Below are 16,463 nucleotides of genomic sequence, written 5' to 3' on the forward strand. Positions count from 1 at the left end.
TTGGTTGATGAAAATGTCACAAGGGAACAGAAAAAAAAGTATTGGCCATGGCACTGAGTATCCCACAATGCAATGCATCCCATTTGATAGATGGGAAAATTACAGTGTCAGAGATAACGATACAAAATAACAATGTTTGATAGGTACGTCAAATCCAGGTGCTTCTTTAGAAGTGTTGGTTGCCTATAGCCCTAACCCTGCAACAAGAGATTATTTCATTATGGATTAATATGCTGATTATTGTTTAATTTGTTAATTGACTGATTAATCGTTTAGTCCATAACATATCAGAAAAAAGAATGAAATGTTCATCACAGTTTCCCAGAGCCCAAAGTGACATTCTCACCTTGCTTCTCTTTTCCAACCAACAGTCCAAAACCCAAAGACTCTTCATTTACTGTCATAAATAACAAAGAAAAGCAGCAAATCCTCACATTTAAGAGGATTGAACCAGCATGTGTTTGACATTTTTGTTTGAAAAAAGACTGAAACAATTTATCGATTGTCAAAATAGTTGGCAATTAGTTTTCTTTAGAATGACCTATCAATTAATTGACTAATCGTAGCAGCTATATACCGACAGTAATTACAGTCCATGGACCGACATTTGTCCAATGGGAGAAATGGATGAAAGAATAGAACAGCACCATCCATGGCAAACCTTCAGACGGGTTGATGTGTAGTTTACTGTAACGACATGACAGAGGTATCCTGAGGTGAAGTGTGATGTAGAGGGACGGTTTCCCGAAACACATTACATGTCTGAAAAGTTGTTTAACATCAATGATGATCATAGATATGTTTCATTTTTCTTGGTTTCTAGATCTTTCTTTTATCTCGTCTCATATTTAGTTTGTTTTGTCTGACTGCAAAGAAACTAAATCTACACCTGAAAGAAAGTACGGAGTGAAATGTTGTTTCTGGATCTTGTAGCAAGACTGTTTTTCTTCCCCTGCATATGGATCTATGCATTGCAGGCGTAGCAGATGTCCGTTTTGTTGCGCTGTGAGATCAGCGAGCAGATACAGAACACACACACGCACACACACACACACACACTGAAGACTCTGATCATGTAATCTGGCTTTGGCTGTTTTCTACTGAATATCATTGACTGTTTCCTCAACAGAGTGTGAATGAATGATCCGTCAATGAATGAAAGAACGATTGAAATATATGTTTGATGTTCAAAGGAGATATGTCACTGGTGGTAAACAAATTCATCAAAATGCATATTTTTTCATCCAGTTGATTGTATTAGTAGTGAATGTATCTATCTTAAGTAAATGAATGAATTGATTAATTAATAATCAAACTGGATTTTAACAATTTATTTTAACCTCATCAGAAAAAACCTGTAATAAATTCATACTGGAAAAAAATTTAAGACCAATTTTTTATGGATGGGTTGATGGACGGATAGACATACAAACAAATGATACGTGTAAGGTTCCAATTAACTATTATTTTTACTTTTGATTAATTTGTTGATGATTTTCTTGATAAGTCCAGTAGATATTATGTCTAAGAAATATCCAGAAATGGTGAAAAATGTTGATCAGCATTTCCTGAAGCCCATGATGATGCCCTTAAATGTCTTGTTTGTTGTCATACAGGAGGAAAAAACCCAGAAAATATTCACTTTGAAGAAACTGGAACTAAAGAATTTTGACTTTTTGGTCTTAACCAATTAATCAAATCAATTAATTCATTCCTCAAAAACATTAACATTTAATAACTAATTGATTATTTTATAGTTCTACCCATGCTGCTGATTTTTATACACCCCATTTTTTTACACATAGTTGGTACACTGAAATGCTACTGAATGCTATGCAACTGACTGAATGAAGGAATGGATGGTGCGGTGTATTGTAACATGTTGTGTGGTTTGTTGTCTCCTCTTTATGAAGATAATAACCATTCTAACTTTCCTATACAGTTACAGTATACTTTGTTGAGATGGCTCCTGACTGTCCCATCTTTTTTCCCCTGCAGGTAAAACAGACAGGAGTTCATACAGCGGTTCGTACGGCAGAGAGTCCAACCCACACTGCCACCAGGTCAGTCCCGCTCTAAATGTCTTCTTTTATAAAAGCTGAGTGAGCACGTTGCTTAGCTTTCATGCATTTTTGTGTGCAAGCAGTCAACATACTGAGGGAGACAGAGGAGAGCAAACTCTGTTTGGATTTGATCTGAGGTCAGTGGTAGAGGATGTTCAGTCCCAGGGACGAGGGATTTAAGCACTGGGCTTCAGTAGCTGTGAACAGTTGTGTCAAAGAAGACAGCAGTGAGCACACAGCCTGCTGAACCCGCTGACATCCTGCAGGTGAAAGATAACTGGTTTGTGTTTAAATTTCTTAAACCAACACGCTAGAGTAGAATTCAGCTTGTAATCACTGCTGATCTTATTCTTTAACTTTAGGAGCAGAGCAGTGTGAAGCACTGCTGTTCATTGAGACCCACTGCTTATTGAAGTTTATTGAACATTTTTGATGATGACACACATGACCTTAGTCACAGTGAGAGGGAGGTTTCTGTAATGTGATGACTGCACCTGTATTGTAATATAGAACCAGATAATAAAAACCAAAGATGTCGCCTGTTCAGTCCTCTGAGAGCTGCTTGCCTGGTGCGTGCACCACAAAGTTTCCAGTTTCCGGTTCTACTTCCTTGGAATCCAGCCCACTGAATGTGGCCCTGCCCGCATGTTCCCACTACGCCCATACACTTCACATTCTGATGATGCATCCTGTTCTCATTCCCAACACATCAAATTCAGCAGACTGGTCGGTGGCCCTACGCTTCTAAGACTGATGCTGCAGGTAACCTTCTAGCATCACTTCTTGAAGTGCCCCCCAGTGTAGTAGCATAAAGAGCAAGAGAAGTCTGAGTTGGGCGGTGGGTGGGTGGGTCACAGGCTGGACCTTCCCTCTCCGGAGACCAGGGTTTGAGAGTGAGTCAAGAGTGATTTGTTTTTAAGTTAGTTTAAACTAGCTTAAGTTTATGTATGTAACTTAGTTTACAAGAGTGAACTTAGATATTTAAAACCAAAGTAAGATCTTTTCCTAAACCTAACCAAGTAGTTATGGAGCCTAAAGCTAACCAAAGCTAACCAGACTGTTTGACAACAAAACAAAAGTCCAAAAATCATCATATGTCGTACTATGTGAACTGTTTGTCAAGTCTAACTGGATGTTGTATGTTACGTATTGTTAACTTCAGCCCTTCACGTGCAACTGACACTACAGAGGTAGGTAGAGTGTCATAGTTTGAAGCTTAAGGTCACCGACCAAGCTGCTGGATTTGATGAGTTGGGAGTGTGAACGTGTTGGATAATGTCACAGATTTCTAATTTCCTTTTCTGCCGCTTGAGGAGAGTTTTCCCAGTATTTGAATCAAATCCTTGAATTTGATTGGATTGTTGAACGTAGCCGTGGTGTAGAGAATATAATGTGACCCGGATGACCGCTGACCTCCACCCACACCCCTCTAACTTGCATTGTTAGATCAGGAGGGAGGATGTTTGAAAAGAACATGACTTTGAGTATGCTCCTTTGGAAATATAAACACAGTTTTTGCCAGCTGACATCCACACACTAAGCTCCCACTGCTCTGCAAGGACAATGGCTTTTAAAATACTTGTTTCTTCTTTTTATTTTTGTCTTCTTCTGGTTTTTTTCCTCATATTTCCAGCATATAACAAGAGACAGTTTTAAAGTGTCTTTGACTTGGTTGCAGATTATTTCTGGCTGCAACTTTTCAGGTTGATGTGGTTGTTATTTTATTATCTAGTATCAACAGTTATTTAAAGTTCACATAACGAAAACTTATGTGTCAGTCATCGTCACGACTACTAAAAACAACATCTGTTACATGTTTTTCATATTTTATGTTTTCCGGAGAGACGTCTAACTTCGCCACATATTCCCAACTTCACGAAACAAAGAATTATTCATTTGAACTTTTAAATATTATTCTTTTAAATGTGATATTTGTTCGTCAGCACTGGCAACAGGTGTTGTGAGGACTTTGGTAGTTGCTGGGTTTGAATCCACACTGTGATCTTCCCGCTCAGTTCTCATGGACCATATGCATCCGTGAGAGGATGCACATTGATAATTAAGAAAATGTACAGATGTTGATGTTTGATTCTGCTGCTGGAATATTAATCAGAGAGAGGCTTGATGTGCTGGCTGTAATTTGATGACCACCTTCAGGTTTTGAAATTAAATGATCACATACGTTCTGTTCCGGCACAGGCTGTCGGACATGTTGACTGAGTCTGATGTTATGGATTTAGTTTTCTTTTAGTCTTGGACATCTATTAATTAAAGCTTATCAAAGAAGTGCATTTCCGTGTTTATGGAAATCAGAGTTGTGCTTAAAGATGTTACAGATTACGATGAATGTATGAAGGCTGTAGAACAAGATGTTGGTGTTTCAGATCAGGGAAATTTCATCATATTATTTAACTCCTCAGAAAATCAGAAATGTAGAATTTTCTGCGCAGTACATGTTTCATAGCTGCAGCAGAACTTTTCAATCACAAAAATACTTTCGGTGCTGAAGTAAGAGTTGTGAATGAATAGTTCAATATCCAATCATCACTAAGCCTCTTGATGTTGATTTGAACTCACCATGTCTCATGAGATGGACGTGTGTACATCACGCTGCACAAAGTCAAAGTTATCTCATCTGTCACATTCAGTCTGGACTGTGACTTCTAAATAAGAACACAACATCTTCACACGAGTAAAAGTCTGCGAAGGGAACCACACACATTAAAGTGTAGATTGTTGCCCCTGGGTGATTCCCTCTTACTCAAAGATAAAACTCCTCCACTGACACCAGTGTTACTTTTGGCAGCTATACACTTAGTTTCAGTCTTTGTCTTTAGACGAAAATGCTTCTTGATTTAAGTCACATTTTAGTCATTTTACCCTTCATAGTTAAAACATTTTAGTCATTTTACCCTTCATAGTTAAAACATTTTAGTCCAGTTTTCATTGACAAAAGGCGATTACACTTTAGTCAACCTTTAGTTGTCTCTCTTTAAGATAATTCAGTTAAGCTTAGACACTTTGTGGAAAAGGTTTTAAAAGCCAACACGGCTTTTACCTACCATAATGTTTACTAGTCATAACATTAATTGTCGAGCCCTGCAGCTGTGAAGCTAGCGATCTGAAGCGAACTCATTAACACAGCTAACGTTAGCCTGGACACCAGGCTCAGTTATTCATTATTTTGCATCTGCAAACTTCTTTTGGGAGAAAAACTGGCTTCCAGACTGTTTAAGCAAATGTGGCTTGCTAAGAATTTGCCAGAAATTGAAACAGCTTACTGCCCATAGGACAAACAGTTAGCTAACTTACCATAGCTTTAATAGCAGGGTGGTGGGACTTCAAGTGTCTCTTCAGGTTAGTTGTGTTCTTCACACTCTATCACGCCTCAGGGTGCCTCTCGTCTCCTTCTGCTACATTGTGTTTTCCTTTCTGAAGAATTCGAAATGAAGTGTGTCCACAGATGTACACACCCAATCATATAGTCAGAATGTTTGCTTCATGAACATCACACATGACGGGAATTCTTGACTGCCTCACTGTACAACTTTGCTGAATGCCAAGTCACAACTGTGGTCAGTCTATTTGAAAGTCAAGGGTCATGCAACAGAGTTGTAGCAATTTGTTTATTTGTGATTATTTTTTCCTACTTCAAATTAAACTTTTGGAAAATGAAGTTTATTCTGATGGACGTGGGATCCCAACTCTAATGTCGGGAATGGATTCTCTTGTACAGGCGACTTCTGGCACCGCTTTTGTGCCGATAAATTAAGTCCTGCAATCAAGTCCACATCAGCAACAAAATATTCCGATGAACTGTAAAATGTAAAACTATTCAGTTTTGTCATGCCCATTATGTGTCTTTAATTACACTCATATTACACCAACTGATATCAGAAGAATAATAAAAATACTTCCAGTAGTCCGAAGCTTACAGCTACTCTACGATTTTACAACAATCGTTAACTCACAGAACTACAGAATACTTATGATGGTCAACCATTCAGTTAATAATCAGCAATTTTAAAATTTCCAGACACTAAATGTCATCTCAATACACGATAAGGTGTACTCAATCAGATTTCTTGTCATTTTGGGATCTGTTCATGATGCCACATTGTTGAAGCAACTATAAAAGAGTGTGACAATGAAACGGACTAATCTGGTAGATCTGGTAGATTTGATCTAAGTGTTTGATGTTTATTAATGCCGATCAGACATCATGATATTAGCCAACAGATGTGGAGAGTTGGGAATGAAAAAGCATGTTACATGCCACAATGCTGACTTAAGCTGTGTAGTGTGTGTAGTGGAAGACAACCAACGCAGCATCTGGTAAGCCTCACAGAGTCCCAACAAAAAAAAACACTGACGATTTTTTTTTACCTAGTTTTACAAATTTAACGACACGTTTTTTTGACATCACTGCACAGAGCTGTAAAGAGAGCGAAAGAGGAAAAATATTTCATATTGTTTCTTATGAATCCATGACCCTTTGACTGTTACCCTTGAGTCGGGAGCATTACACTAAATTCATCACACCTGTGAGTGTGACATCACCCTCTGTGTGTATGCTGCACCTCCACACACTCACTCTCTTTCTATGACTGGAAGGAAAAAGCGCTTCACCACCGAGTGACGGAGAATGAGCGTTTGTTCTCGGCCCCTGGCACCTTACCAACCACCTATGTCAGTCAAATTGTGACTGTGATGTGGTCGATATTTCTGCTTTTCAGAAATGTTGGTGTTGTGTTATCATCGTTGTGTTGGTGTTGTGTTATCATAGAGCCGTACAGTTTTATGCAGTCTGATTCTGGTGTAACACAGGGTCTGTGTCTCAGCCGTCTCTGTCTCTTTTTTAATGTCTGTTGACAAAATGGGAATATTTGTGCATTTTAAACTGGATCTGCTAGATTTTATGTTCAAACATAATCTTCACGTAATCCATTTTTTTCTCTTCTTGTTTTAACAAGACACGTTGTGTTCTGGAGATGAGCGTCAGTGATGAGGGACACAGAGGTTCAGTCTAATAAGAGGAGAAGTGGCTGCCAACAGGGGCGATCAAACCAAACAAAATGATTGACGGTGGGCCAAATCCGGTTGCCCGGGGCAACTGGGCAACCGTTACTGTCGAGCCTTGTGAATGAAGAGAAGACAGAAAGTGGAGTGAAGGCAACTAAAGGAAGGCAAAAATCCCAGTGTGGCATTTGAAGGACCTGTAGTAGTTTTCAGACTTTAGGGCTAAAAAGACCTTCCTGCCTTTTTGGTTTTGATCTTTTCCTTTCTGTTACGAGGACAGGATTTGGCCCTGACAACCTTGTGAACAAAGACGCAAACACGCACTCACACAAAGAGACAGAATACGCCGGTCATATCTGCCTCTCGCCAAGTGTGTCAGTTGTGCTGGAATAGTTGCATGCAGATGTCCTTCCACCGGTGGAATTAAATATAGCTGTTGGTTGACTTTGACTCTGGTTAAATTGTTCTCCGAGGCTCACTTAGTTCACTTCCTCATCTGTTTTATTCACTCATTCACCATTTTATCAGTCAATTTATTTAGTGGGTTCTGTTGTTGCTCCACTTTTGTTCAATGTGTTTATTTTCTGGTTCATATTCAATACTGTCTTGTGTGTATTCATCCATGTTTTTTTTTTGTTTGTTTGTTAGTTTGTGAATTCTTAATATCCCTGTTCCTTCATTCAAATACTCCACATTCTCCTACTTTTTATTTTGTATTTTTTGGGTCTCACTTTATATGTCAGTCCTGTGATGAAATGGGTGCACCCCCAGTGTCAGCCACCCTCCAAAGGATAAGCAGTTACAAATAATGGATTGATTGATGTAGTAGTAGATAAAATTCATCGGTTTGTTTTCAGTCATTCATTTTGTGAATTTATTTTTTGGTTGTTTGTGCATTCAGTCATTTATTAACTCATCAATTTCAATATACACTGAGGGCCGGATCTACTAAAGGTTTGCGTGTATTAAAACGTGTGCAAACTCCTTACACACGCAAAAAATTGTGCAAACTGATTTACTAACAGTGCGCAAAAAGGGTTGCGTCTGTCAAAGGTGCAAAATAGCGCGTCTGCATCCAGTTAGTACGTTTGCAGCAATGAATATGCAATATGGGGCGTTTACACGCAATTGTGCATGTTCTGGGTGGAGAAAATGTAAATATATTAATTTAGCACACGCAAAGTGATTTATCAAACCTGAAAGCAATTTTGCTAATAGAAACTGCTTCTATATTTAACACGTCTCAAAGGGAGGTGCAAACGGTTTGTATGCGTAATTGCGCACACATGGCTGCGGTTATTGTTGCAAGAAGGAGACGCCGAAACAATGGAAGCCTGTTTAATTTGCAGACCTTTTATTATACGCCAATTTTTCTTTTGTTCTTCCTCTGATGTCTTGGTATCTCCTTTTCACTTCATCCACTGTTCGCCTGTTTTTTCCAACAGCATTAACTTTTTCACCGATTTTCTCCCACACGGCGTTCCTTTGCGCGACCGTCAGATTCCTTTGCTGCAGCTCATTGAAATGTTTATTCGCTTCCTCTACCAACACTTCTAATTCCAAAGGGTCGAATTTCACTTTGCGTTTTCGCTCTCTCAAACTCGCCATGCTGGAAACCATGAAACACGCTAAACCCTCATTTAAATAGGCGTGTCTCCAACACGTTTGCGCCTGTTGTCATTTATGCAATCACTCTTCGTAAATCGCAAACCGCGGTTCAACCCCACACGCAAATTTCTAGATTGCACACGCAGATTAGTACAAGCAATTTGGGATCTTAGTAGATTCGGCCCTGAGTCTTTTGTGTTGACTGCTCATTTATTCACTGGTTCATTCATTCATTCATTCATTCATTCATTCATTAGGAGATTTGTTCATTTATTGGTGTATTTATCCATCCATCATATTTTCGTCCGTCTGACCATTTATCAATCAATTGATTTATTCATTCATGAATTAGTTGGGTCATTCACTCACTCACTGGACACACTTTGTCCATGTGATCACTCGTTCTTTTTCTCAGTCATTCATTCATTTGTTCATGTATTTACTTGTATTTTGGGTCATTAATCAGTTTTGTAAACCCGTCTGTCTACGGGCCCACTCATTTATTCACTATTTAGCCTTTTGCTGTATTCATTTGTTCATCTAGCAGTCCATTTGTTGAAGTGATTGGTCTCTGATCCATCCATCCATCCATCCATCCATCCATTTATCGCCAACTAGCTGATCTTTTATTTATAACTACCTCTCATATCCAGCTGTGGCCTTTGTACGAGGCTACAGCAAACCATAGAGGACAAAAATATGAAATAAATCAAACATTACTGCCTCACTGGCCATTTTCCTACTGGGCTGCTGTCAAATTATCCTGTTACACAGTCTGAATGGCTCCTGATGGAAATTGTTTGGAAATGGCAGATAAATTTACATGCTGGGCTGAAGTCCAAAATCCTCTGGCTTCATCCTCGGCTGTTAGTGAAAGAAAAAAAAAAACACTTAGAAGGGAGGATGAGCTCAAAAGCTAACACCAGGAAGATATCCAGTGACCCCAGTTTATTCCACAACTCTCTGACCAAACCAAATAGATTTGTACCATTGATGTGCTGAGGCAATTTAGGTTTTGGTTCCACATTCTGGCTCCAGTTTGTGTTGTAGAGTGTTTAAGTGTTTAATATACGCATCATAATGTTGTTATCGTGCTCAATCAAAACCACAAATCTGCAAATTTCCTCCAGCTGAGTTCCTAAACATTTGGCTGGATATTAAGACTGAACAGCCATATCATTTTCACTTCATTATTCAGTCAGAAATTGTGCCGATTGCTGTTTGGGGGCAGGGAGGGATGGTTTTCCTGAACCAATCCTTTTTGTTGACATCATTTAAACACTTGTCATGTCTGTAGAAGAAATTGAGGGTTGTTATTTCTGTAAGTCAACTTACAAATCTAATCTTATCCATTCTTGCTCCCACCCAGAAAGTTCTGAGTGGCTCAACACCTATTAGAATCACTGATTAGATCTAAGATGTTGGCACCTTTTCTAAAGTTGTGGAACCAAGCGAGGTGTTGCAGGGAGTGCAATAAGTTTGCCAGGTGTTTGGCTGTAAAACCAGAGAGTTGGATAAAACTGAAATTTTGACCTAAAGGTGGTACTACATGAAATGTCAGCAAAGCCATTATGGTTCATCAACTGGATATTGTCTGTCAAATCAATCCATCCAATAATTGACAGGATATTTCTTTCAGTACCAAAGTGGTGAAATGAACAACATGCCAACCCAAGAGCTGCACTGTTAGCATCGAAAGGCTTTAACTGATGACACTGCGTTCAAATGTGACTAAATCACTAAGAAATCTTGTTGGTGTGGATTAAACTTCTCAGTCTCAGGAAGCAAAGGTTAAAGGTCAGACTCAAACCTACATCTCTGAGACTGCATGACCTGTGTCTGATTAGGGAGTTTTGACGCATTTAGTGAAAATGTTCGGTCAGAATTTCAATTTTCTGGTTTTAATCCACAGTTTGGTAGCAGAACTTGTTTGGTGTAAAAATGGGTTTGGAAATTTTTCAGCTCAATAAACTGAATCTGTAGACAAGATTTTGGTATCGGGTGTGTTTTAGTGTCCATTTGTAGTTTGAATTTGTAGTATTGACCAATCAAACTCGAGCAGTCTTTGGTTGCATGCAAGCAAACAGTCCCTGTGGGGAGCAAAAGAGGTAGAATGCATTGACCTAAATGTAATCTCATACCAAGAAGCTATCATCTGACGAGGATTTAGCTTTATTTCAGCAATTTTATGAGCTATTTTAAATATCTGTTCATAGAGATTAGACAGAATGTCGTCTCACGTCCATTCGCACATCTCAAGTTGAACGGTAAACAGCGGCCAGAGCATGGGAAAGAAAGTCCCATCTGTTATCCATTATCTTGATATTGACGGGCTACGCAGGAAGCCCCAACCACTCGTCATTGCCCCTAAAAATCATCTTCTGACATTACTTGAGGGGTGCCAAGATTGGGAAGATGTTAAGTGTCTTCTGGATTTCTGTAGCATGCAAGATTAGGGTTCAAATTTCAATAGTTTCCTGAGGTGTAAATGCAAGTTCATCACTGTATATAACTTTTTTTTTTTTTTTTTTTACCTTGTCATTGAAAAATTTACAATGATTTTATCAGTCATATGGTCTGGGTTAAGTGTTGATTTTTGTATTTTTTTATTCTATTTTATTTCATCTTTGAGATTTTTCAGTAATCAATTTACTGTCTCCATGCGACCTATATCATCACATCTTATGATATCATATACTGATAATGGTTTCCTTCGTGAATGGTGTAAATGCCTTTGGGAGACTTGTGTATTGAGTTTTAAGGAGTATAGCTGATTGATTAAATCGTTCCATCACAGGTGCATTTTTCAAATCTGCCCCTCTATCTTGTGTTCATGCATCTTTGCGTCTGTCTTCAGTCTTTAAAATGGATAGTCGGATAGTCCAGTAGCGTCTAATGATCCGAGGATGCTTCTGTCCAGCAGAGCAATATACCTCAGTGATTGTTTTTTCTTGCTTCAGTAGTAGAAATGCAGATTTGCATTTGGAACTGGCTGCTTGCATCCTGTGTAAACTGGAAAGCTGACTGGGTCTGGCTGGTGATTCTTTCCCCGCTGTAAATGGGTGGTGGGGGCTGGGAAACGTGGCCTGCTGCCAAGGTACGATCCCAACCCCCCAACAGCTAGCTGTGCTCCCCTAAAAACATCCAAACACTCTCCAAAAACCATCGTCTGCTGGCTGAGGGCAGCATGAATACACTCGAAACACCAGGGATGGAAAAGGACTGTTTGATTACATGTGACATCAGGAATGAAACATCTTGATATTATGATTTTAGTTAGAGTTTTATGTGAAGCTACATCCTCACATGTATACATACTGTATGTATTTTAATATAGTTGCTGTGTGCATTAGATTACTGGAAATGATCACCATGTATATTCTGTAGCAAGTTTACGTTTTATGCCGTGTGCCTGAAACAGCAGTTTTAATCTTTCTTAGCACATCCATTTTGGCTTAAAAGTTAAGTTTCAAAGATTCATTATCAATATCCCCTTCAGGTCCATTGAGTTGCTCAGCTGGAGTTTTTGATCATATCACATGATCTTCATCAGCAGATGGAGTTCAGCAGCTCTCTTTTCCCGATGCTTTCTTTAAGATTTATGAATCTTGTGCAGTGAGTGACACAGCACTGAGTTTCACACTGTAATTGACATGACAGTTATTTTAAAGCTCAGTTATCACATGTCATGAGCATTTTTACACCTGTCAGAGAAACACAATAGTTGGCTCATTTCTGATGGTGTGACTGTTTTCATCAGAAGAACAGCAGGCATCGGTAGTTCAATCAAATGTCTTTAACAATCTACAGTATGTTTTTGTTGTCCTGACTGCTTGCGGATGAGTGAATGATGTCTTGTGTTTATGTGCTTCTGGTCTGGTTAGGTTTAGGCACAAAAACCACTTGGTCGGGATCAGAAAAAGATCATGTTTTAGCTTTCCTGGCTCTGTTGGCATAAACATGTCTGGAAAATGCCCCGATGTCTCATCAGAAATATCTAGTTTAGTGCCTACAAATGCTGAAACACCATGTCAAACAGTGGTCTCTCACTTGGCAGCCATCTGGCCTAGCAATAACTCCACCACCATTCCCTCCTGAAAGTCAGCTCATACAGGTTATTAGAATATGATATTACACATATTGTAGAAATGTTGATATGACACATAAAATGTACACATTTAACAAATTCATGGTTTGCAGAAACGTTAAATGCCAACATTTTATTTGGCGACTTGCTGTTTCCAAACCTCCACCAAGTGGTTTTGGTGGGATGTGCTTGTTTGCTTACTTTCTAAGACTTAGATGAACAGATTTGTCTTTCCTGTACAGTCACTTCCCAGAGTCTTGTCAATACAGTGTGTGTGCCCTATCATGTATGTGACTGGCCAACACACAGCACCTTTACCGTTGAAGCAGTATTTTGGCAGCAGTTGATGTTGTTTTTAATGAATGACAGAGTCAGGCTAACTGTTTCTCCAACACACAGATATGAATGTCTTTAAGCAAATCTTTACCACAGAGATGGCATATCATATGAATCATTTTTGCAATACTCAAGAACTATCCAACAGATGTGTTTATAAAGTACTGATTTCATTCCAAAGATGATGAACCCAACACACACACACGGATGACTCCGTGACCTTTTCCTTTAGCGCCACCCTCGGGACAGGACATGACTGTTTTTCACTCCACTACTGGTAATCATCAGTATGTTGTTTGCTCTCTCCTCGTTTTATGGGGATTTCTGTGGCTGCACTGCTGCTGAGAGTATCACCTTAACTCCCATAACCACAGCAGAAACACCCTCATGGGTAGTATTATATATAACCACACACACACACACTCATACTGTGTGGTTTCCTCTATGGCTGCTATCTAAAGCTATCTAAAGGGACATTCTGTCTACATAAGCAGAAAAACCCACATCATCTGGATGAAGGGATGGGAGAGGATGATCTTCACTCTCCCCCTCTCTCTCACACACACTCACACACTGTCTCGCTCTCTCTCTCACTCACATTACCGCTATCTTTTATTGTCTCTCTTCCTCTCTCTCACTCTTTATATCTTCTTATCTTGACGTTTTTCATCCGTTTTCCTTCCTCTCTCAATTTTCTTCTTCTCTGTCTCGCTCTGTCGTTCATTCAAGCCAAAGCCACTGTGTCGGCTGCACGCAGACACACAGACGCACACACACACACACACACACACACACACACACACACACACACACACTCAGCCACACCAAAGCATGCCTGTCATCCAGTTATCGCCTCACAGATCAGTAGGTTGGTCGTGGGCCGGCAGCTACAGCTGAGGCAGCAGCAGAGTGGATGTGAGGTTCTGGTGGAATGCAACATGAAAAAAAAAGCCTTTAACCCTTCACACACACGCACACACACACACCCACACACACTCACACACTCTCACATGCATTCACACATCAGTCAGTAAAAAGTGCTGAAGGCTCCGTTTTGAAGCTAAGCGAGGAGCTTAGAAGCTGCATTTACCTATTAAAGAAGGCGCCAACACACACTCACACACACACCCGCACACACAAATGCACACACTTTTGTATTAAGGCACATGTATGTAGATATGTACAGTATTCCATAACCATACATTTCCACAAGCCTTCATGTGATTTTTAAATATTTAAATTTAGAAATATGACTTACGTGTATGTATATCCAGTGTACAGTATTTATCATACCAGTAGAGTGCTGGTAATTAAAGCTCTCCATTCAGCATTAGCGACATGACTACAATGACTGGCACTACGAGCTGTGTCGAGTTTCCATCACCTGCTGAAACAGTAGCAGGTGTGTCATCCTCAGCCTCCTGTTCTCTCCTCATCAGTGAGCTGAACTGGTCCTTTAAACACTCGGAGGGCTCTCCAAACACCTTGACCTCTGACCTCCACACCGCTGCAGAGAGAGTGAGCCTATTACTGAACACATCTCAGCCCTGTAGTCTCTCTAGCTCTCTGTCTCTGTCTTTTCTCTTTCTCATTTCTCATTTGCTCCTTTCTTTCATACAGAGGTAGACTATCTTTGAGGCGTTAGGAATCCTGAATCCTTTGATACCCTCTTCACTTTTAATACGTGTCTGTATAATATGAGAGTGTTTGTAGAGGTGACCTAAGGTTATTTCTTCATGTAGTGGCAGGGAAGGTGAAGCTGTTGCATGAAGCCATTTCTGCATGTTGTTGCATTGGTTTGTTTTTTGACATATCACCATAATGTGGCTGCTAATGTGACTCCGCTGTAAGCAATGGGGACAAAATCCACAGTCATTAAGGCTTCAGCAGACAGAATCAGACGAAAATAAGTCAGCACAAAGACACAGTTCCCAGTGCCCATTTTTGTTTTCATAGACAAGACAAGTGGGCCTCAGCATGAATCACTTGTATGAATCGATTTGTTCTTAAGTGGCATGTTTGGGTGATTTAAGACAATTTTAGGTTTTGCCAATTTTGCTCGTACTCTTAGGTACAAACACTATTCACGAGTGTTCCAGACCTGTCATATGACTCATGAACAGACAGTCTGCCTTCATTCAAAAGGAAAAAAAAAACTTGTTTAACTGAAAAATCAAAAAACCTTAATCATCATCATCATGGCTGCCAATTTACTGAGTGTGTTTCTAGATTTTATGATTTTATTGGCATATTTCATCACAGCAACTTCAACAGTTTAGTCATGAAAAGTCTCTCACTGTTGCCTCAGTGTGTATCTGCAGCTCCAGTGTCATCATCTGCTATACCTGACAGTGTAATTTCTACTACTGTAGACCTCAGTGAATGTCACATGACCACATCTCATATTAGTCGTGGACTGCTTTGCTTTAGAAAGACAACTTTAGAATCAAATGTCACATCAAATCATTCCCTCTTTTTGTCTGAGATTGTCGCAGTACAGCGCCGTGCATGTGTATATGTGCATTTGTGTTGTGTCTAACACGACTACTGACACTGCTGAATGTCTGCTGTCATGTCAGGTTGAATCAATGCTCACTAACACACACTTCCTCATGAACAGGTAGCATTCATCTGGGCTGAATCAAGCGATTGACAACAAGTTTGTAAAGTAAATCATGTACCATTTAAAATTTGATTTCTCTCCCTCTCTCCATCTCTCTCTCTCTCTATCTCTGGAATGTATCAGTATAGACTCCAAGCATTACCGTGTGTGTGTGTGTGTGTGTGTGCATGCGTGTGTGAACAACAGTCCTCATCCCCTCTGGAAGGCCGACAGTTCCTGTGCGTGGGATTTACAGTGGAATCTGGTTTCCAAGGGTGTGTGTGTGTGTGCGTGTGCGTGTGTGTGTGTGTGTTCATCATCACTTCATTCTCTCTGTCTTCTGAGCCTGTCTCCATTGGCTGTTTTCTGACCAATGGCGTAGCAACAGGAAATACAAGCCCCCAACAGCTGCTCAGAAGTCTTCAGGAAGACAAAAACAAGGGCGAGTCAAAGACTGTTAACATGGAGAGATCTATCTTGGCCAGATCTTTATGTCCAACGTTGTGTCAATGTATATACATTATTAAAGGATTATAGTGTTTCTCCAGTAGTTCATGATGCACACCTGTATGTAATGCTGAACAATCTTACGACAGGCTAGATGACACAAACACTAAAACCGTTTTTAAATGCGATACATACTCCAGGTGTTGTGCTCCCATGAATCTACTCGCAGATGACTCGTGTTCGTGACATTGTGGAATTTAAACATTAGTGGCGTCCTCCTCGGCTGAGCGGTAACATCAGC

The 16,463-nt window shown here is 39.8% G+C and overlaps 1 protein-coding gene across 1 annotated transcript in view; it reads left to right on the forward strand.

Annotated features, from left to right (window-relative positions):
- Window positions 1–16,463, forward strand: part of LOC141005823 (transcription factor 4-like) — a 232,452-nt gene that overhangs the window by 106,622 nt on the left and 109,367 nt on the right. The window contains 1 exon segment of the mRNA XM_073477860.1: window positions 1,999–2,063. Within this exon segment, the coding sequence (XP_073333961.1) occupies window positions 1,999–2,063 (65 nt within the window).

The sequence above is a fragment of the Pagrus major genome, chromosome 12 (assembly GCF_040436345.1).
Source record: "Pagrus major chromosome 12, Pma_NU_1.0".
Classification (NCBI taxonomy): domain Eukaryota; kingdom Metazoa; phylum Chordata; class Actinopteri; order Spariformes; family Sparidae; genus Pagrus; species Pagrus major.